We start from the raw sequence: 22,579 nt of genomic DNA on the forward strand, positions 1-22,579 counted from the left end.
ATTATACAGCATATAGGTTATTTTCTGTTCTCATCCGCCACATGGAGCAGCCGACGATATAATAATTTCATGCGCATCCAATCGGCGCAGCGCCTGGAGTCGACCGGCTCCTAAGAAGGGGCACCTTCCCCGACGCCCCGACGCGCATTCGAGGTAACTTGGAACGATAATTTTTAGCTGAATGTATGTACGTATGTACCCATGTGTGCGCTAGTGCGCATGGTGAACAACCAAGAAAAGCATCTATAACGTGTCAGTCACGTGTGACGTAGCGGCTTGTGTACGTTCAGTAAGTACATAGATACATTACATTGAAATTAAAATTGCGAGAATTGTTGGTGGTATTTTTTCATATTCAGTGTTATGTAAATAATATATATATATAACGTTATATATGAGATGAAAGTTTCGGTTCAGATATACAGGTAGATAATTGTCTGATTGGCAAACAGTAGCTGACATGCTGCTCACGTTACGGGGTATAATGTAAAACTTTCTGCGAAATAAGTGTTATTTGTAATATCTATGAAGTAATTGTCATGTACCAGGATAGATTGGCTTTTAATAGTTGACCAGAGATCCTGGAGGCGTGGCGTTATAACCAACTATATATGCCGTATGCTTTCTTCCGCACGCGTCGGTACATGGCACGCGTATATTCGTCCGTATGCACGTACATGTGCGTGCGCGAGTGAACGTGAATAAGCGAAGCCGAGGAACGTACATTTGAAATCAAATAGCAGTCGCGAATGTTAGAACGGTTTTACAGAGTATTTATCAAAATATCATATTTTATCTTTATCAAGGTGTAGTTTGCTGTCAAGTACATTGTTTTGAATTCCTGCACTCGTTCATTAGAATAACGGTATCCCTTGGCTCTGTGTTGACTTTAGCATTTTCACGTTTGCAGAAGGTAATGTGCATAAATTTCGTATTTTATGTTAAAGTATATACAAATTCGGTTATTAAGCCTATAACTGTGTGCGACTATTAACAAATAAAACGATATTACGGATAGCGTACTAATTTTAATACATTTACATTAAAATTCGTATCACGCTCCCATTACTTTGAACATAACCTTACACAAACGCGTGGTCGCATCGTTTCGAGCTTCCTATTTACTGTGGTTTCTTTTCCGTTAATTACAGGCTCCTTACGTAGAATAACGTTTCGATAAAGAATTTGAAGTTGTGTCATGGAAACAGGATTTTTAAATTTCCATGATGAGGAACACTTTTCAGATTTTTCATTATCCCTAGAACAGGTAACTCGACGATTAAATTTTCTTTACAGAGTAAATCCTTACGACATTAATTAGCGTAATTTTCCCTTGTCTCGTATTCGTTCTGTCCCCCGATTTTTTTCTAAAAACGATATATTTCACTTCATAATTTCAGCTGCCCGAAAAAATGAAACTTTAATTTTTTAAATTAATTTCTTACATGTTATGCTAAGCACCTTTGGGTATGTTAGGCTGTGCTTTTAAAAAAAGGCACTATATGTCCCATTTTTTATATTGTAAATTTCGGAGTTCGTATGATTATGGAATACAGAAATAGTTGTGCTTAGGACACTGTTTTTTATAGCTTTAAGTTATTTTAATACATGTATTATACCGTATTTTACTTTTAAACAGAATTTAATGGAAAAACCTCAAGATTTATTAATGCACATGGTTGAAAATGACTTTGATTATATGGAAACACATCTTGATATCACAAATTCTGATAGTTTATGGAGTAACGACCATGAGTAAGTTATCTTTCGTTGCACTGAATTTTGAAGACAAAATACGATAATGAACCTTGTGTATTTTAGACGTATTACAGACATGGATGAAATGTCGATTTCTGAAATCCCCACAATCTCTAAAATTGATAATATTAAAGAAGACTTTGCAAAAGTTCTTACAGATTGGCAAGAGCATATTGGTTACTTACAGGTTTTACTAATTTCTTATAATGTTATTTACTATTTCCATGCAACGAGCTCATTGGTAGCAATTCTTTTAGGCCACGGATATGGATGAGTATATGGATATCATAGGCTTAGGTATGAATTCTACCGATAAAAAGAGTCTCTGTACTTCAGACAATATACTACAGGATGATAAGCTAATAGAAATTCAGGAATCTGATTTTTTAAAAATGAAACAAGAGGAGTTAAAAAAGGAGTCCTTTCAAAACGAACAGAATATACAAATGCTTGAAAGCAGTGACAATGTCTTAGGTTTCTGTAGCTCTCTAACTTATTTTAATGTAATTAACTATTAGTTTTATTGTAATACAAGCTCGTTATTCTGTTTTGTGCAGAAGGTACAGTAGACCAAAAATCATATCACAAAAGAAGAGATACTGTAGAAGGCGGTGATAAGAAAGTAGAAACAGAATCTAAATCGCTGTCTACAGAGTCTAAACACATGAAAAATCAAAAAATGAAAAAGCATATACCTAAGTACGACAGTATAGGAATTGATATCACTGCAAATGTATTAACAAAGCAAAAGAAAAAGAAGAAGGAAAAATCCTTGGTGCGCAATGCAAATATAAGAAATAGTGTTTGTAACAATAATGAATCTTCCTCAAATCACTTACCAGGTAATATACTTATCATATTCAAAACTAATTTAACCCCTTGGCCTACCGTTACAAGGGAACATCCCGAACCGGAAAATTCAAAAAATTCTGAATCTTTGTGAATATGGAGGGGATTTCCTCCTGATTATAACGCAATTTTTGTTTGCTGCCCAATTTCACTCTAAGGGGGTGTAATTGACCACTGTAAAATAATTTGTTCGTCAAATGATAGATCTAACTGAATGAAGTAACTTTTGACTTGAAACTTTTTCTCTATCTCTTACAGTTCGCGAATTATAACAAAATCGGAAAATAGCCGATTTTTCAGGGGTTAATTTCACCCCCTTCGAACGAATTTGGGCAGCAAACAAAAATTGCGTTGTAATCAGGAGGAAATCCCCTACATATTCACAAAGTTTCAGATTTTTTTTAATTTTCGGGTTCGGGATCTTCCCTTGTGAGATGAAAAGACATCGGCGAAAAGTTGAGTCGTAGTATCTACAAACCTCGAGCCTGAACCTTGGTGTTTGCATTTCGCCCGATCGACGTACCACGAGTCTCGCTCGTGCTTGCCATCTTTGGCCCAATCGACGGGCGACGAGTCTCACTCGATGTTGTAGGCCAAGGGGTTAATTAAACAGTTGTTATGAAATATTCGAACCGATTGTACCTCATATTCGATATTATAGTCTTGGAAGCTGGAGATGTTAAAAGTTTACTAGAACAATTTGAAGCTTCTGAAAATACGTCATCTTATTTATCTACTAAACCTAATACAGTATGTGAACAAGGCGTACCTGTAAAGTATACTAGAATCCAACAACGCTTGAAACAGTCCCGAGTCAATACAACAAAAAAATCGTTATCACAAATTTCAAACTTGCATAAAAATATTAGAGATGCTCTACCTAAAGAAGTGATTGAAAAGATAAAGGTAATTGTATGACAGTCTAATAAGTACGAAATGAAATTTTGTTCGGTATAAAGTCAGATCGACATGGATGCAATTGTATTTTATTAGACATCTGGACGGAAAAAGGTAATTTCGATAATACCAGCAATGCCTAATGCACAAAGTAGTGGTCGTAGCAGTGGAACACGTATGCAAGATGCTGCTGTAACGCTTTCTCGCAACAAACTTCTAAAAATAGTTGAGTATAAACATTCATAGCAATGTTCATTTTTATGTTCCTAATATCCAAGATAACAAGGCTGAATGTTCCCATTAACCCTCGTCAGACGGCACAATTTTACAACGTTAACAGATGGCAGGGGCACAATTGCACCCTCACATATTTTATATGAATATTCTCCCTGTCGGTATAATTTGTACAATAAATTAATAACATTTAGACTCAATGAAAATCAATGAAAAAAATTTCCCAAATTTTCTTTTATAATTAAATTATCTATTTTTTTTTTACTTTTTTATAATAAAATAACATTATCATTCAAAAAAAAATCGCATTCTTTTTTTCTTGTATTATCTTCATAAAAAATATATAGGGGCGCCATTGTGCCTATGCTGCTGTTATGGATGCAACCCTCGACTCGACCCCCTATCTCGGAAGGGGGTTGAGATATTTTTCTGAAATTTGGTCTATATAATCTAAACCAAAAATTTAGAGATGTCACGAAACTTTAGCCCTCCTCGGCTTGTCGAAAAAAAGTTATCGCAATTTAAAAACGCAAAAGTTACAATTGTACCTATGCCTTCTGACGAGGGTTAAATCTGAAATGTAATGCTTTTAGAGAGATAAATAACTGGTTCTTATTGCACTAGGTAACAAATAATAGTAAAAGTAGAACTATTGATGGTGGGCTAGTACAACTGGACCATGACTACTGCAGTAGTACTAATTCCTCTATTAGTTCAGATAGTAATAGTGAATATGAAAGACAATCTAGTGACAATGAAAAAGTGACTTCACTCAAGAACGATGTTCAGAAATCATCTCATTGTTATACAGCTAATATAAAACAAACATTTTCATCGCAGTTGAATAAAATTATTATAAAACGAGAATTTTCAACTGAAAGCAATTCGAGGAAAGACAGTGGTTTAGAGTCGTGTGAAGTAAGTGACAACAGTGAAGAACTGTCTGGGGTTGCAATAGTTAATGATGTTCGAGTCAATGGATCTATAAAATTGCAAAATGAAATTAAGAAATATCAGATAGCCACATCGACAGGACAACGTAGCGATGAGAATGCTGATATTCCAAACAATACGTCAAATTGTCCTATTAATGAAGTTCAAAACGAGTCGTCGAATAATTCAACGCAAGAGATAAAGATACGTTCAGCTTTGGCAACAAGCATTTTACAGTTACAGCGAGGTGTTTTAAGTCAAACAAAAACCGTGAAAGGAGGAAGTCATAAAGCGAAACAAATGGTTTCAGTGTTAAAGAAGCAACTTCATGTACAACTACCGGTTTTAACGACTATCGCTAACAAAAGTATAGTAACTACTACTAATCACTCAAACGATCAAGTGCAGAATATTATTATTCAAGATACTGAAGAAACACTTCCACGGGAGGAGGAAAGGAAACCACCTCGGAGAAAATTAAATCTGGCAGAGTATAGAAGCAGAAGGGAACAGAATCGTAGTGATAATAGTAGAACAAATTCTCCGATACAACCTATGACATTAATATATGTTCATCATGCTTCTACTACAACCGAACCTGTTAAAGACGATCCTAAAAATTTGATTTGGTCGGAAAGAGAAATTGTGTCAGTTTTAAAACCAAAAGCAGACATAGACGAGGAGAAACTTCGCCCGAAACCGCTCACATGTGATGTAGGAATACAAACTTACGAAACTGTATTTGAATTTCCCCCAAAATCTCTAATTGATGTTGATGAAAGGCACGAGGATCAAAGGTACAGGAATAAAACCATGCTTTTTAGATATATGTACGTGTAATATAAGAATAAGCTTATTTACACTGGATAAACGTTATCGATTAATGATTTGTATTCTATTGAAATTTTAATCATTGTCAGAGATAATCATGTACGGGATACGAGTCAACGACTCTGCAGAAAGCACAGAGTTAGTTCTAGTTCAAGCCGATCTAGATCAAGAAGTAAAAGCAAAAACAGGAGTAGAAGCAGAAGTAGTAGCAGTCAGAGCAGATCTCGTAAACGCAGTAATACGCGTCATCGAAGAATAAGCCATCGCCGCAGCTCCGTCAGTTCAAGTAGTAGTTGGTCATCTCGTTCACGTTCACGTTCAAATACTAGATCTACTTTCAGTTCAGGATCAAGCTACTCACGATCGCGTTCTAGATCATCAAGATCGAGATCTCGGTGTTCCTCCAGGTATTCTAGTTGCTCAAGGTACATATTTGCAACATGCAAGGAAGAGAAAATAAATAATATTTTATGATTAACTATGTGAAACGAACCGTATTTGTAGATCTTCATCTCGTTCAAATTTCGGAAGGACTAAATGGTCAAGTCGTCGAAGAAGGGAACGACGCTATCGTAGAAGTTACGAAAGGCACAGGCAACGCTCCTCAAGTAGCTATCGTAGTTATAGAGATTGGAGACGGTAAGTAATTCATATTAGTAACACTTTTTCAGGGCGAGAAATTCGTTTATTATTAATTTTTTGCCTGGCATGAATATGTTTGTGCGTTAAAACTAAGTAGTATATATATTTTCTGCCAGTGACGTGTTTTCACGCCGAGACAGCAGAGAAAGTATTGTCCTGTATGTTTAATCTAGGGTTGTTTGAAACCACAATCAACTATAACGTAAGTAGATTTCGTTAGGTTGGATATAAGCGAATTTGTATCATTTTTAGAATCAAAATAGACTTCTTCGTATAAAAAATTCGTGTACTGCGTTAGAGAAGAATCTCCTTCTTAGGCGCCTTCAAACAGTTCCAACCCTATGCCGCAGGCGATGCACACCTCTCTTTCTCGATCCCTCTGTGCTCCTTTTTCCGGGGGTTAGAAGACGCCTAAGAAGGGGTATCTTCTCCACGCGTATGTGTGGTTCGCCGGAACGGGTCATCGGAATACAGTGCACTTTTTAATGTATGATACATAGAAGTATAGAAAATTAATAATTTGTTAAGGGCAACTTCGGGGATCAGCTGGACAATACTTTCCCTGATAGTAGTGAGTACATAAAATGGTCTGCCAGACTCGCGCTGATATTTTGACTTCTTCTGGTGCTACTAAAAGTGTTAAGGGTATATTCTGATTTAGACTGCCGAAAAATGAGTGTTTCTTATGAATTTTTAAATCGCTCGTTTCTTGTAATTTCTAAAAACGAAAGAGGTATCTATATCGAGGTTTCTGGATGTAGAAAAATCTGAAATAAAATTGAATTTTCCTTATCTCCTAAATCAGAACGTTCTCTTTAGTAAATATAGTAAGGCCTCGATAATCTGGGATAAGGGGAATCCCAATCTGCTCGAATAATGGCGAATTCGGAATATCACGTTTACGACTGTGTGACTCATATACGAACTATACCTGTCTCTTCTTGTCAAAATAACAGTTTTCGAAGGTAAAGAGTACAGTAAAACCCATTCGATGCTTGAGAACTCGGCACGAGTGGGATCAGCTCCAAAACAAAGTTCTATCTGCACAACGAACGACGCTCATACTAATTACTCCAAAACATGATCTCGAATTAAAGAGTTAGAATACCTTGGCTGATTTGGAAAGTAACGCTTCTTTAAGAATTCATTTCGAGCTACCCAAAACACTTTCTAGATTTTTTTTATTATTGACAGAGACATATGTTAACAATGATAGGACGTATGTTCAATTCTGTCTTAAAAAAATATTGCGGTTGAAAGAGCATGCCACTGCGTGTACGGTTAGACAGACACGTAATTTGCGAAGAATATATTCCTAAAATAAAATTCAATGAAATATTAAATTATTTTTCGGAACACCAGGACAAAACCGAGAAATAGCTAAGAATCCAGGTCTGTTCCGGAACATATTGGATCCTTAAGATAGACAATGTATTTAAGAATATCTGTGTAAAATTTTACAACAATAGGTAGAGTTTTACCAAACTTATAGCGTACACTGCTCCGGAAAAGTGGTTTCGACAAAAAAACCGAATCTCTTTTTTCCTAGAAAAATTCAAAATTTGGAACTGTACCTTCAATTAGCTATTTCAGCACCATAATGTAATTTTTGCTCTTCGTTAGCACCTGTTGACCTTTTCTTTCTGTTTCTTGGCTAATCGAGCCTCTGGTGGCCTCGTGCGCTCGAGGAGTGTATCCATAAAGTCATTGGATGAGTCTATCTCTTGCACCGTTTGGAAAGCAAGGAAGCCGATTAAAATCCCCCTTACTTCCATAAAATAAAGAACAGGTGGAAAATCTTCGTTAAAAATGCATGCAGTGATGGTTTTTAACAGATTTGAATAATTTAAATTGCAATTTCGACTTTGGATAAATTGTATTTTACTTTTAAGATATTACAATATCAATATATGGAAAGAAAAGTTTCCAATTTTTTGAACCGGTCAAGGTAGACTAACCCCTTAATCGAATTACCGGCTTAGGCAGAGCTTGAATTAAGCGAAATTTGGTTCATAGAGCCCATACTATACATAATACTCGCTTACGTATTTTATCATAATTTTCATGGTTTTAATTGTGCATTGGAAGATCCCCGTCGAATTCATACCAGAAATCGTATGATACTTGGTACGACAGAGAGAAGCAAAGACAAGTGGAGGAACGAAGAGTGATTTATGTTGGACGCTTAGAAGAAGGAATTGCTAAAGCTGATTTGCGTAGAAGATTCGAAAATTTCGGTCCTGTAGTAGATATTAGTGTACATTTCCGCGAGCATGGGTAATCTTTTTTTTATATTTCATAATTCCTCTGTATATTCTTGACAATAAAATATGCAAATTGTTCTTCTGGTTTTAGCGATAATTATGGTTTTGTAACATTTGCTTACAAAAATGACGCATATGAAGCAGTAGAACACGGTAATGATGATCCAGCTTTGCCCAGATATGATCTATGCTTTGGAGGCCGACGAGCTTTTTGTAAAGTGAAATATGCTGATCTTGGTAAGAAATAATTAAATTTAACAAATAATATTATATATTTAATTTAATAAAGTTAGACTCGTAGCTAGTGAAACATTCGAGAAATTTTTTGAAATCTAGAAAATACCATATACAATATTGCTGTAAAGCCGGGAATCCACCGGGAAGCTAAGCTAAGCTATGCTACGCGATGCTATGTTTTAACGTAGCTTTTGGTGGAAACCGTTCCATAAAAATGTTTTGAAGCTAATTTTTTTAAAATGTAGCATGGCATAGCATAGCTTAGCTTCCCAGTGGATTCCCGGCTTTATGCACGTTAATTAATATTCTGTATATTTAAATCAAACAGTAGTTCATTTCTTGTAAAACACTTATAAAAGTGTACCTGTATTTACTTAATCAGGATTACCATATAAAAAAACAAATGTCCAAAACTTAGATTACATGATTTCATGATGTCTAAGAAAGGAAATGGAGCTCAGGAAGAATTATGGAAAGTATTCTAAATGTAATGTATTTTTCCGATAGATGGCATGGCAAGCAGTTCACCTAATAGTAGTGGACATAATATACCACAGGTCAACGAAGATAACACATTCGACCTTCTACTGAAAGAAGCAAAAGCTAAATTGCGTAAAAGAAAAGCTTGACATATGTACTACTTATTAGTTATAAATGTAATTTAAAAAATAGTACTGATGTCATTGTTGATAATCAAGACAAAAACAGGCGGAATCGTACTTTCCATCAGTTGAAATGTAGTTAAAAATTACGACATGTTTGTTATACAGTATACGTAAACATCGCAATAATTTTATGGCATCTGTAAAAAATTGTGTAATCGGACAGCTACCTTTTCCGACGTAATCGGAAACATCACACTATTAAAATGTACAGAATACCCCGCTTTGATCTATATTTTCAACATTGAAAGTATTACATTTTATTCTATTTAGAAGTCTGGTTAGTTAATGATGTATAATTGTTATAGATTTATTTTAGAGTACTCTGCCCTTTTTATTAATAATTTATTGAAGTCATTACAATATTAACTATGAATTCCTTGCAACAGTGCTGTTCAACCAAAACTCCATAGCTTAGTCACCTTGCCCACACTACCTTCGTTACCGTAATATGAAAACTAATTGAGGCCGCCGCGCTGTTCGCGTCCGTCGAACAAACAATATACCTAGTGCGTAGGTAGAACAGAGACGCCGAGGTGAACAGCACTGCCTTAGAAAATAAACATGTAAGTGCGTTAAGCAAAAAGTGGTTGTATTTCAAAAGTGTTTTGACTTGAACGGTATGAATTAACATTATATTATGTATTGCTTGAAAAACAACATTAATATAGGGAAGTAAATGTATTTTTGTTACCTTTGGAGATGCTGTAGACTGATTATAATGGGGTGTACTATCTATTAAACTCAGGAACAGACCTATGGTTATTATATGTAGAATGCAAACTACTCAAGTATTCGTGTATGTACACTCAAAAATGTTGAAAAAAGTAAACCAATTTGATAATACATTTACTTTATTCGTATACTGAAAAATTATTTGTCGTAACTTCTACTTTCAATGATTGAACTTATCCAGTACTTAAATTTAAGTGCAAGACGCAGTATACAGTGTCATCAGCAACAGGTGTCGGAAAATTTAAGGCTGATCTACATGCCAAAATAACACAAAATTGTGATTAAAGGTAGAATAATCACGCTACCTATACGTGTAGCCGGTGGCAGGCTATCGTCCGTCGAAACATTCTTCAATGGGTTTACTTCGAAAACTATAACATGCATGCTCTTCAATGGTGACATTCACATTGTTCCGTCAGACCACCGTTTAACACCACCATGTGAAATTCATTGAAGAATGTTTCGACGGACGGTAGCCTGCCACCGGTTAGGCGGATAGTGTGAATCTACCTTAAGGCTTCGTTCCCGAGTTTATAATTGTTGAAAATACTGGTAAAAACCGTTTGTCGCAAGGGACTTATACTACTGCCAGCGCGCGGTAGTCAGGTCAGGCACAGTGAGGGCACACTAGGAAAGACCTACTTGACCACGGCCGTCTCTAGTAACAGGCCGAAACATAATGAACTTGACAACGCTGTGATCAGTCCTATTTAAATTTTTATGAAGCCTTTCGCGCGTTTTGATCGGACTACAGCACGGCCGTCTCTGCTACCAGCCGGAACATAGTCATCGGACTGATGGTTGTTCGAAATGCGGTGTTACAACATCGTAGGTTCCGGCCTGTACTAGTGACGGCCATGACTTGACACGTGTTTACGCGCGATGCCATATGTCATTACTACGATTACGAGGATGGGGTCTTCCTAGATGGCTGCGGCAGTGCCCTTGTCGTGCCTGACCTGGCTAACAGGCGCTGGCATCAGCCCAACTCCCTCGCGTCAAACGCTTTTTACGCGTATTTTCAACAATTAATAACTTTGTATGTGTCATTCTCGATTTTCATCTTATTTTGGCATGTGGAATCATTCCTTAAAGTTTCTAACACCTGTTGCCGAACGCCCTGCATGCGTGTGTTCAAAATTAATCTATGATGTTTTATTGTTACATTTAATTATCGAGATAAATCAGCTTTGATATTTGTATTTTACATTTGCAAGTTAATGCTTGCTATCTAACTATATATAACATTTCATATAAATCTTTAAATCTCGGCACTTTTAGCATCGAATATATAATTTTACGGTGCTTCCAATATATATAAGTTGATAAGATTTTCATCCATAAAGGTAGATTTATATTATGCGCACAGAGACGGAACGTATCGGTTCCGCACCGCTCAGACACATATGCTTTCATGCATTTGGAGTATAGGCGTTTATACGTACCGTATCGTATCAGCATAGGCACGTATTTACAACCAGCATCGGTCTGGTCATCCGACATTCTCGCGAAGAATACTTTATCAATGCAAAATGCATATGCATATGTTTCGGTTCAGTTCAAACAACCGTGACAGCCAAAGGACAATAATTTATGATGGATTGCGAAAAGCTTATCGAAATTGTCAGATTATGCTTTTTTTATATGACCAACAATTGATAAAAAATATTCTAAATATAATATTCTATTCTATATTATTTTTTCGGGACATTCTAAAATATTGGAAAAACTTTTCTTCATCGTCTGTTTGTTTTTCGTAGAGCGTGCAATATCCCCGTTCAACTTTTTTTTTAAGCACTTATGCATACCAAAAGGGCAGCATCTTTTTTCCAAACTTCGCCTGCATCTAATAATACAGCGTAGTACAGCCAAATCTTCCATACTTAAATGAAAAAAAAACATTTTTACTCGCTATTACATGCCTTTACGAATCGCTTTCTGTTGACTCACTGATCGGATGCCATCTTTCGGCGGCGAACGTATAATATGAACACGTATCTGTATCAGAACAGTGCTGATACAGATAATGTAAATCCAACTTTGTGAAGTTTTAATTTTAGTATTTAGGATAAGTTATTTCATATTATGAACCTAAAATATTTCTGCTGTTTTTTTGGTAATATGAAACGTATGCCGAAAAGGGCATAATTTTTTAAAATTCTGAGGCAATGCTGTCCATAGGTACATCCCTTTATACGCGTCTGGCCATGGACAGGAATATAAGGACGGAGCAATGGTTGAGGAGGGTGAAACAGCTTCCGGGGAGCCTGGAATTATGGTCACGTGGTATGTACTCTGGTGCCACATTGGGGATTGGTTGTGATTGCGCAAGCGCAATCTTATTTTTATCGAGTAAAAGTGAATCAGAACCAGTTGGAACCAGGGTGAAAAACAGAACCAATCAACGATGCAGCACCAGAGTACCACGTGACCGTGTTCCCCGCTTCCCAGAAGCTGCTTCACTCCCCTCGCCTACAGTCACAAAGTCCGTCCCTATATTCCTATGTCCATGGGTGTGCCCTACTCCACGTGTTGTATTCTGTTTGTATAGAGTACTAGCTTTACTACTCGGCTTTGCCCGAAACTTAGATTCTGATTTTATAAAAAAAATTTTTTATAAACACACAAACACTTTCTGCGTTATATATTAAGATTAACTATACGTATAGTATTCATATTTCAAGGTAGCAACAATAACAGAATGAAAGATGCTTTCAGAGCTTATACTGGACAGTATTGTCTTACGCTCACCTAAAGGGCCCCATACCCGTTGAGATCTGCATCGCTACATGTAGGTATCGATACAGATCGCGATACATGTATCTTAAGATTTGTGTCAGGTATCAAACAGCACATACACGTTGAAACGGAATCATGAGACATCAGTTCAGTTCAAAACGCGGTACTGAAATGTTGCCTCCACTACCGGTGTGTATAGCAATTGCTGTACCATTAGCAGAATCCTTAAAGAGAAAAAAGCGGCAGAGAAGGGTATGGGCAAAACAATGGCTATGTGAGAGAAATAAGTACCCTGTTATAAATTTACTTCAGGAATTAAGAACGAATGACCAAAGTGACTTCAGAAACTATTTGCGAATGAACGACACACTTGAATGAAAGACTGATTGTAACATTACGATACTTTTTTCAATTTCCGTGAAATTTCCTGGTAACATTCTTAAGTGCTAAACTTCTAAAAGTGTCCGTCTATGAAAAAAAAGTAAACCTTAGTAGCGCGATACAAGAGACAATAACGTATACGCTGAAACATGCAGATAATCGTATCAGTTGCAGGCTCGAGATATCGGCGTTTCAGTACCTCGATACAAGCGATGATACCAGCAGATACTGGTACATCGATACTGAGACAGTCAAATACACGTTGAGATTTGTATCGCGATACTGATACCTGCAACATGTAGCGATACAGATCTCCACGTGTATGGGCTCCTTAACTCTTTTTTTTTTTAAACGGAAGCTATATTTTTTAATGCAAATAAACAGAATGCAGTGAAGCAAGTTCTGTATTATTGTGTATTGCGTAATTTCAGTACAAAATCTGGGGTTGACATTTTAATTCTGAGCAATTTTACCCCATTGCAGTAATTTCTCGTTATAAGGAACTCGCTCGGAACCTGATCGGTCCTTGTATCGTGTGCAGGATTACATTTTGACACCCTATTTATCACAAGCTTTTGTGATGTAAAATGATGTAAAATGTAAACCACCAGCGACTCATTGTCAATTTTATGCTTCGCCGACAGCGGCAGTCGAATAGACCGAACGGCAGCCTTTAGGGCCGTTCCAATATGTGGCCGGAGGCGGTCCCACTAGTGCAAGGACGAAACAGATGTATACTTCTCTCTTGCACTAGCGCGCAAGCCACGTATCGCGCTTTTCGTCGACGTCTGCCAAGGTCTTATCCTCCACTTGGAGGTCTGCCATTTTACATATCGTTCATTAAATGCGTAAACAATAAGTATCTGAAATTTCAGAACTGCAAGAATGACGTTATTGCGCTAGAAAATTTACCGGTTTGACTGACCGTCCACCCCCGCGTTAGTTTCCCGGATTGATGCGGCAAACCAGCGATTTCGTATTCGGCAACACTAATCCAACATTTTTAAATAAGAACTGTGACTGCATTGAGTCACGTTGACCCCTATGTAGCCAGCTCTTAGACTAGAAGGAAAGGATAACAAGTGAGAAAGAAGAGTAAGTCAAGGAAAGGAATAGTCAACAAGATGCATATACATTATAGCTTCTTCGTCTGGTTTTGTTATTTAACACGGTCCGTGCCAGGCGCCCACGATATTTATCAATGGTGAAACTTTTATTCAAGGGAGAAAGGTGTTCTTCAATTCAATGTCGAAATCGAAATAGAATAAAAGAGAGAAGGAAAGTATTACACAATTTTTATTTTTCTATAATTGAATATTGCAATTTACTTTTCTTATCACTTTTTATAGTCCTACCAAAAATCTGAATGTTCCCCGTGGCACGGAACGTGTCAAGGGCCCCGCAATTTTTGGTTAAAAATTGTAACATTAAATGTAGCTAAAAATTATCCAAGTAACATCGTGTTTGGTCTTATTTTCATCAGCGTTACTGGTACATGCGTTCGTATTCAAATGAGAAATTCATTTTCAGCGAATGACAATTAGTATTTGGGACATGATCAACCCTGATAACCATCTGTCTCCAGTCTGACATCAGATTGGTAGCAGGGTCTGTCTCTGGCATGAGAGCGCAGAGTCTGACGTCAGAACCGTAGAAGACGGCAGAATCTGCTGCGGATCTGCTGCCGATCTGACATCAGGCTCTGCACCTCAGTACGCAGCCATCTGCGGACACAGACGACTACGGTTCTGATGTCAGATTCTGCTGCCAAGATCTGGCTATCAGGGAATTGATCACGCACTTTCTATCTTTTTTAACAACAAACTAAATACAAAAGCTGGGAAAGGCGGACCATTGTGTGAGCGTGTGAGGATTGTAAGCCTGCAGGTGCAATTTCATGCTGACGCTTGACGCTCGTTTTGAGCGTCAAAACGAGTCACGTGATCGGTCCACGGGATGTTCAGCATCAAGCGGGAAAGCTAAACCGAGTTTAGTTTAAACTTTAGATTTCACTGAGGCAACATTCTGGCAACCGGCAACATCGTCGCATCTTTGTTTCGCATGCAACACATGCAATCTCTATCCCACTCATCGCATGCGACATGTTGTCTTGCGTTGCCTCAGTGGAATATCACCTTTAGGTTGCCTGTTTTCAACAATTTGCAATGCAACAAAATCAAAATACTGTATAATATCACAAATAAAAATCGGTAAATATAGCATTATAATTACGAAGTGAGAAGCAGACAATATATTACTTTTCAATTCAGCTGAAATGCGCGAAACAGTGTACCTGGGCTCACACCATTGTGGCCGATCGAGATACGATTGTATTCGAGCTTACTAGGGTTGGCTTTTTTACATCGCTAACATTCTATAGTATTTCATGAACATGGTGAGGGCACTGCCAAGCCACAGGTTCCCGTCTAGAACACTTCTAATTCATGTTGAAACACCACTGTGGCACCATCTGCCTATGATTGTCATAATTATATAAATCTGCTCCCAAAATTTCAGCCAATTCGGAGCATGGGGGTTTTCGGAAGTACAGCCCGGATTTATAATGCATTGTAATGTCGATTCACAATTGCGGCAAAGTTACCATCTTTTTTTTTTATTTCAGTTTTGACATTTATTCTTGGTGTCATTTACGCTACAGCATCGCGAACAGAGCCGATCGCGCAGATTTATATAATTATGACAATCATAGGCAGATGATGCCACAGTGGTGTTTCAACATGAATTAGAAGTGTTCTAGACGGGAACCTGTGGCTTGGCAGTGCCCTGACCATGTTCATGAAATACTATAGAATGTTAGCGATGTAAAAAAACCAACACTAGTAAGCTCGAATACAATCGTATCTCGATCGGCCGCAATCGTTTGAGCCGAGTGTATTACCTAAATAATAAAAAATCGGAACACGATTTCTGTTCCCTGAAGATTGATTCCATAGGATCGATCTGTACTGAAAAATAGATCCAAAAAATCGAAAATTACGGGACAAAACATCGATCTTTCGATCAATCAACCTCAGATCGGCAACCCTAATACGGGACTTCCTATTCTCCCTGTGAACGCCCCTAGTTCACCGTTAGTTGCCATAGCTACGTAGCATCGTGGTCAAAATTCCACAGAATTCGGATGAACTACATACAGTAAGTGTATTGCTGTGTAAGTACTTTTTGGCACTTTTGCTTTTGCTACTGAAACGGAACGTGAGCGAGTGAGTGTGTTTTTAATGCTTGTAAGAAACACTTCAGTAAGAATGAAGTGTTGCGTGCCCAACTGCAAAAAAAATTACAGAAATGCTAAGATACATATTCTACCGAAGGATATGGAGGTAATATCGTACTGAAAGCCATTTTCTATTTGTATGTATGTAGTGAATGTAGTGATTTGTAGTAGTGGTACATATATAGTATGTCATTAACTTGTTCAGATACGGAAAAAATGGTGTGTAGCGATATGCAGGGAGGAATTAATTGAAATCGATTCATGGAAGAGACCACAATCTCGTATGTAAAATACATTTGCGGAAAAATCGAGATTTGCAGGCGTCCGTAATAGAACAACGTTAAATTATAATGCTTGCCCAACTTTAGAGTTGCCAGGTTTGCTTATACAAGAATACGTAAACAATTCTTATATGCACCCAGGTATGTTTGTTTAATGAATAAATGAACCGATTTAATGTCGGTTTATACAGTCACCGATCTTGGAAAGATGTCCAAGCCGAATCCTAGCCGACCATATGGCCGACGAGGAGCCACCAAGTCTCCACTGAGCTGGGTGGCTTCTCGCCAACCATAAGCTTATCATAGGCTCGGCTCGGACGAGGCCCATACTTTGTAGCTGTATAAACCGACCTTGACGCTTTGCTTTTCAAAATCACTTAAACCGCTTCATATTCACCCTCACTGCTAAGGGCTAATTAATGGCTGCTTTTGCGTTGTTTAAACCATGCTAAATTAAGTCACACTGCTTGTTTTAACGCATTTATTATAAGGTGGCATAAGTGTACAAAGTGTTAATAAATTAGTTATAATAAGTACAAGTAAAATTACAGTTTTACTTGAGGCTTAAGAAACTCGTTTAGTTGTTTTAGAATGACTCTCTGAATGGTCAATCCGAAAGGCTATACTCTAAACAATCGGTCGTCGGGGCATGATTCAAAATAACTTTTTGCTATACATGTTACCGCTGCTCAACATTAGTTTTTAAAATATTTGCAAAAAGCTATAGGTTGCGAGTACACTTCATTCTCGTGAAAAAAGACTGCACAAAATAATAACCAACGATTGGTTTGAGCTAAATGCGATTTACTACTTTTGTTGATGTTTTCCAAAGGAAAAATGTCTGCTGTATCGCGTAAACTAGTCAGATTTCTTCCAAGACCTAGACTCTGAGTTTTTTAAATAAATTGAAAGATATTTGCAAAAATTGGGGCATTTCGGCTATCCTCTTCCCTTTGATCGTTGTTTAAACATATTTAAACATTCCTAATGCAGTAATAACATATATCATTTTATTCATGAGGGTTCATACGATAATTTAACGTAGGAAACAACTGAATAACTATTACTGTTTGAAGACAAAAAATGTTCAAAGTTGAAAATTTACATTTTTCTCAAAATCAAATTTCTCGAGAATTGAGGGGATGGTTAAAGACGGTTTGCGGATTCGTATTCAGTGCATACAAATTTATAAGAAGCAGCTAGTGAGTGTTGCAAGTTCCAGAAACAGTTAAATTCTGTTGAACAGTGTTACCAGACAATCTTCATAGAATTTATGTACATTCAAATATATTTCTACATTTAAACTTTCATGTTTTTCAAAAATAAAGATTCCAATAACAAATTAATTTTCATACAACCCATGGGGAATTCCACATATTCTTTCAGGGATGGAATTGTATCCAAGGTACATTGTGAACCGGAGCATATAATGTGATGTTAAGGAAAAAAAGGAGAAGTTCCTTTTTCGGTAACTAATATTTTGATAGAATTTTCTTTGTATTTTATAAGCCGTGGCTATTCAGTGTTAAATAAGGTCAGGTCATGGCATGTACTGTTTCTGTTAGGTCGTAAAAGGAATCTCAATTTTGTTATGGTCAGTTGGCGTTCTCAGTTCAATTGTATTGAATCCCAAAGCATCAGAGCTGTACAAAGTTGCATTTTAAAACTAGACTTGCAAGAGCCACAAAATATGTGTCATTTGGTAGTTTCTTATGGCTGTCATCCCACCGGGCCTTGAATGTGTGCGTACGCTCATACAAGCTAAGTTAAGCGTGTACGTATACGCGTGTAGTAAACAAACCGTATATTACAAATTTCGTCCTGGAATAAGCCAGAAAGAAGTTTTTGCGGGTACAGTTGTTTCCAGTAGACATCTGTGCAGGGTGGTCTGGTGCGTTTGAACGCTAATCACCACCGTACGTTGAAATAATAACGAATTTATGACTCGAAAAGTGACAGAATGAGGCGTCAAGGCTTTTCCGTCGGAGGCGTTAGCGGTGTAAGAAAATTTTTGGCGCTCCCAAATTTTTGCACCTGTTTTCTATTTAATATGTTTTGTCTTGACGGGAAGCAATAAAAAAAAGAATTACATTTACATTTCGTTTATGTGGAGGTTGAATTCCTTTATTATTAAGCTTACGATATAGTTTTTTAGCGTCCCATTCGGCTGGCGCCCTTATGCGGCGCGTAACTTGCATACTGGTTCCGCGCGGCCCTGTGTATACGCGATGTAGTAAACAAACTGTAAACTACAACTTTCGTCCTGGAATCGGCAGGAAGGAAGTTTTTGCGGGTATAGTTGTCTTCAATAGACATCCATGCAGGGTGGTCTGGTGCGTTTGAGCGCTAATAATCACCGTACGTTAAAATAATAATGAATTTATGCATCATGTACTGAGACAGACTCGAGAAATGACAGAATGAGGCTTTGAGGATTCTCCGTCACCGGCGCGGATGGTATATTCGCGCCATGTAGCATCAGAACCGGTGGAAGTCCAAGCTAGCCGATAAATGTAGGAAATACATAGTTGCCGATACGTACTGAGAGTTGTATCGCGCTGTTGCCGCATTTCCCCTATCACTATTTTGCCGTCAGGGAGGCTTGAACGAATCACGGCGAAGCGGCTGGAGATTACAGAGATAGACAAAGATAATATATGGATAAACTCAAATAAAAGATACTATATGTTTATCCGTTATTCGATTTATAAATAACACGATTTATCTTTATTCCAAACACCGCGGATAAATAAATTTATTTGAAGTGAATTTATTCGACGTCGAAAGATAATTTTTTTATTCGAAGAACGTTTATTCGAACCGTCGAATAAGGTTTTCATCTTTATCCGTAGTTTATTCGACTTTTATTCGAAATTTTGGATAACTTTCGGCGGCGTGTTTATCCAAACCGGTGCGATCTCTCTTCGAGCTGATGACCTGGGCTGTTCGGCGGCGGCTTGTAATCTCGGTTGAAGAGGTTGGTTGTGGTGGATTATGTATTGATAATATGTAAAACGTGACGTTTTCAGTATTCAGTAACATACAGCTGAGATTTTCCACATTAAAATGAGTTCAAACACGGTATAAATTGGGTTATTTCTATAACTGTACTAGATAATCTATACTATTATATAAGGAGAGAGCCGATTTTTATGTTCGTGCAAAACTCAAGACCTCAATAGGCCGATAGGTTCAATAACTGATCTTCCTCAAATTTTAACACGTTATTCCTGCATACTCTAGGATGGACATAGGCTATGTAGCATGTCTCAGAAACGCGTTATTAACACGTAATTTATGTGTAAACATTTCACCCGTACGGCTGTTTTGCAGACCACGTGACCCGTGTATACGACAGTCCACTTCGCGCGCTCATGCGCATATTCGACCCGCGCGATACCTCGCCCGCAGCAATACCGTGATGTCACCACCAGATGGCAAAGCTTTTCGTGCGCTTTCTCGCTAGAGAAGTGGATTACCGCGGACACATATGTTAGAATGATCGTATGGTTATTGGTTACAAATTGCTGTTGCAGATTTATGTGTACCCTATGTGGATGTTACTATGCGATCAAATTTGTCAAGATATCATATCCACTCCTGCTCGACGTATGCAATACTAGCTTTGCTAATCAGCTTCACCCGAAATTTAGATTCTGATTTTATAAAAAAATTCATCTGGATTAGGTAGATATAATGAGCTGGGAGAAATTTCGTGACGCCTGTGTTTACCGTTCGAATGTTTTTAGGCGACAGACAAAAACACACAAACATTTTCTGCTTTATATATTAAGATACACTGGTAAATCCTGGACGTATAAGAGTGAATGTTACCGGAAGGTTTGCATTTATTATGCTCCAGGAATTAACTAGGTATGTTAAGTTAGGAGAAGTTCAAATAAGAGCGATGGATAATATTTGTCATCATTGCTCCGGCAGGTGATGCGCAACAACAATGCATCCTAATGTCAGAAAATCATTATACCAAGAATGTTATCTTCTCCGAAATATTACGAAGAAATCAAGCTTTTTTTTCAAAATACTTAATTTCCTTAAAAGATATTAATTCTAATAAACATGAATTAGTCACGCTAATATCTCGGGCGAAGCCGAGATGGGGGACGCTAGTCAAATATAAATGCGTAACATTTCTAATCTAATAATGGTAAAACTAATCCGATTTATACCGTGTTTAAGTTCATTTTCATCTGGAAAATCTCAGCAGTATGTTACTGAAAAGTCCATGCCGATACGATAGAAAATGCGACAGTTTTACATTCCATTAAAACAAACAAATTGAACAATCATATTGTGTTTTTATTTTTACATATAAATTTTTTTTAATAATTATTAATAAGTATCGGATTGCCATCTCGGCCTCCACGGCGCCGTCCACGGCGCCATTCGCCATATTTAAGCCGTTTCAGCTCCTTTTTCATCTGAAACAGTACCATAAAAATACATTGAGATATTTAAGGGTTTGCGTTTGAATTAACTTAAAAATATTCGCATTCGTTAATCAAATTGAATAATGTTTTTAAAACTATAAACTTGTTAAATTTTATTATGGAATAATAATCAATAAAAATGTTAAAGAAAAACGTTTTTTAGCTACAGATCGACATGTTTTATTCATTCGACTTGCTTGTTTACTGTCTCAAAACACACTGACTTCGGTAGATGTCGTAGACTTACGTTTACAGTATTGTTCCCACTTTGTGGCACATGGTCGAGACTCGAGTAAGCGAGTAAGCGAGTCCAGTCAACAGAAACAAAACATAAACATTAGAGTATCAACTTTACCAGTGGCTTTGTTATGATTCGGATTTCAGGAAAAGAGTATTGAAAAGAGAATAATGAAATGAAAACCATGAAGTAACTAACTAATATGCATGTACAAATGTCAGAAAATACTAGGTAATATAAATACTGAAAACAATTATTGTTAATCTCTTTGCAAATTTATATTGTTCCATACTTTTTTCCAGAACATCGGTCCGTTCCATACTTATTTCCCAGACACATTTTGTTTCTTCCATATTTTGTATTATATAATAAACAAAATTCTTAATTATTTTTGGTGCTTTTACTTTAAAATAGACCAATTTAACATTACCACGCGTTTCATATATATACCGTTGCATATTATACATAAAAAATATTGGTGTTTCTCGTTAATTTTGTATTTTTGAGTTTGTTTCCAAACTTATTGCCAGGGGTTGTAGAAGTCGGATTTGAATAATTTTGAAAGAATCGATATAAAAAATACTTTTACAAGGAACAATTTGGGATAGTTGTTGAAGGGCATTGTATTGAATAGAAGAAATATTTTGCTATTCATTTTAAATATTTTATTCATCATGTAATTGCCATTCTTTCATTGATAAGGAATTTCAAAACAATAATTGCTGTAAATGTTCAGGTGATAAACTATTTCTGTGATCAGTTAAAATATTTCCAGCTTTGGAAAATTCACAAGGAAGGAAGAAGGAAGAATGGTAAAGAAAGATCCAGAACCGTCCAGAATCATCCGGAACATAAGAATCGTTTATAAATTTGGCGCGAATCCTGTATAAATTTGACGAGAATCGTGTATAAATGGCAGGAAACGTACAAGACCAGGACAATCTACGCAAAAAGCAGTTTGATTGGTCCTTTCACTAGTGGCAATTAATTCCCCCAGATGGCAAAAATCGATTGTCGATTCTTACATCAAAGAATCGATTCTGGGGAAAATCGGATACCAAAGAATCGATTCAAAAGATCGATCTTTTAACCACAAGAATCGACTTTCTGAAGAATCGAATCGGAATCGAACACCCCTACTTTGTCGTCGCTGACGAAAAGTCCGTAAGGGTCAATTCAGGCGAGCGGTGCGGCGTCGTCGTTGCGATCTCACAG

General features: G+C 37.1%; 1 protein-coding gene and 1 long non-coding RNA gene across 5 annotated transcripts in view; both read left to right on the forward strand.

Annotated features, from left to right (window-relative positions):
• Window positions 1-122: 122 nt before the first annotated feature.
• On the forward strand, window positions 123-10,170 carry LOC143369380 (uncharacterized). Of its 4 annotated transcripts, none has more exons than XM_076813246.1 (14): window positions 123-289; window positions 1,152-1,267; window positions 1,640-1,755; window positions 1,822-1,945; window positions 2,016-2,232; window positions 2,316-2,600; window positions 3,269-3,513; window positions 3,601-3,729; window positions 4,363-5,468; window positions 5,592-5,927; window positions 6,007-6,141; window positions 8,233-8,421; window positions 8,500-8,645; window positions 9,153-10,170. In XM_076813246.1, the coding sequence occupies exons 2-14, from the start codon at window positions 1,199-1,201 to the stop codon at window positions 9,272-9,274; spliced, it is 3,219 nt and encodes a 1,072-aa protein (XP_076669361.1). In that variant the 5' UTR covers window positions 123-289; window positions 1,152-1,198; the 3' UTR covers window positions 9,275-10,170. The 4 variants fall into 4 exon arrangements, with proteins under 4 accessions (XP_076669361.1, XP_076669363.1, XP_076669362.1 ...); XM_076813248.1 differs by lacking the exon at window positions 123-289 and adding an exon at window positions 441-913 and having other exon boundaries at window positions 5,592-5,909; XM_076813247.1 differs by lacking the exon at window positions 123-289 and adding an exon at window positions 442-865.
• Window positions 10,171-13,651: 3,481 nt separating this feature from the next.
• The window catches only part of LOC143369404 (uncharacterized), a 33,076-nt gene continuing 24,148 nt past the window's right edge, over window positions 13,652-22,579 (forward strand). Inside the window, exons 1-4 of the long non-coding RNA XR_013085395.1 lie at window positions 13,652-16,503; window positions 16,603-16,827; window positions 18,007-18,146; window positions 18,244-18,443. This is a non-coding gene — a long non-coding RNA (uncharacterized LOC143369404). The remainder of the gene's footprint in view (window positions 16,504-16,602; window positions 16,828-18,006; window positions 18,147-18,243; window positions 18,444-22,579) is intronic.

This window comes from Andrena cerasifolii, chromosome 5, assembly GCF_050908995.1.
Source record: "Andrena cerasifolii isolate SP2316 chromosome 5, iyAndCera1_principal, whole genome shotgun sequence".
Classification (NCBI taxonomy): Eukaryota; Metazoa; Arthropoda; class Insecta; order Hymenoptera; family Andrenidae; genus Andrena; species Andrena cerasifolii.

Excerpts from the sequence above, each read along its gene's own strand:
- LOC143369380 (XM_076813246.1), top strand. The coding sequence starts at position 1,199 with ATGGAAACAGGATTTTTAAATTTCCATGATGAGGAACACTTTTCAGAT. Across the intron at positions 3,730-4,362 it reads GCAACAAACTTCTAAAAATA|GTAACAAATAATAGTAAAAG; the intron begins GTTGAGTATAAA and ends TTATTGCACTAG. Across the intron at positions 8,422-8,499 it reads GTACATTTCCGCGAGCATGG|CGATAATTATGGTTTTGTAA; the intron begins GTAATCTTTTTT and ends TTCTGGTTTTAG.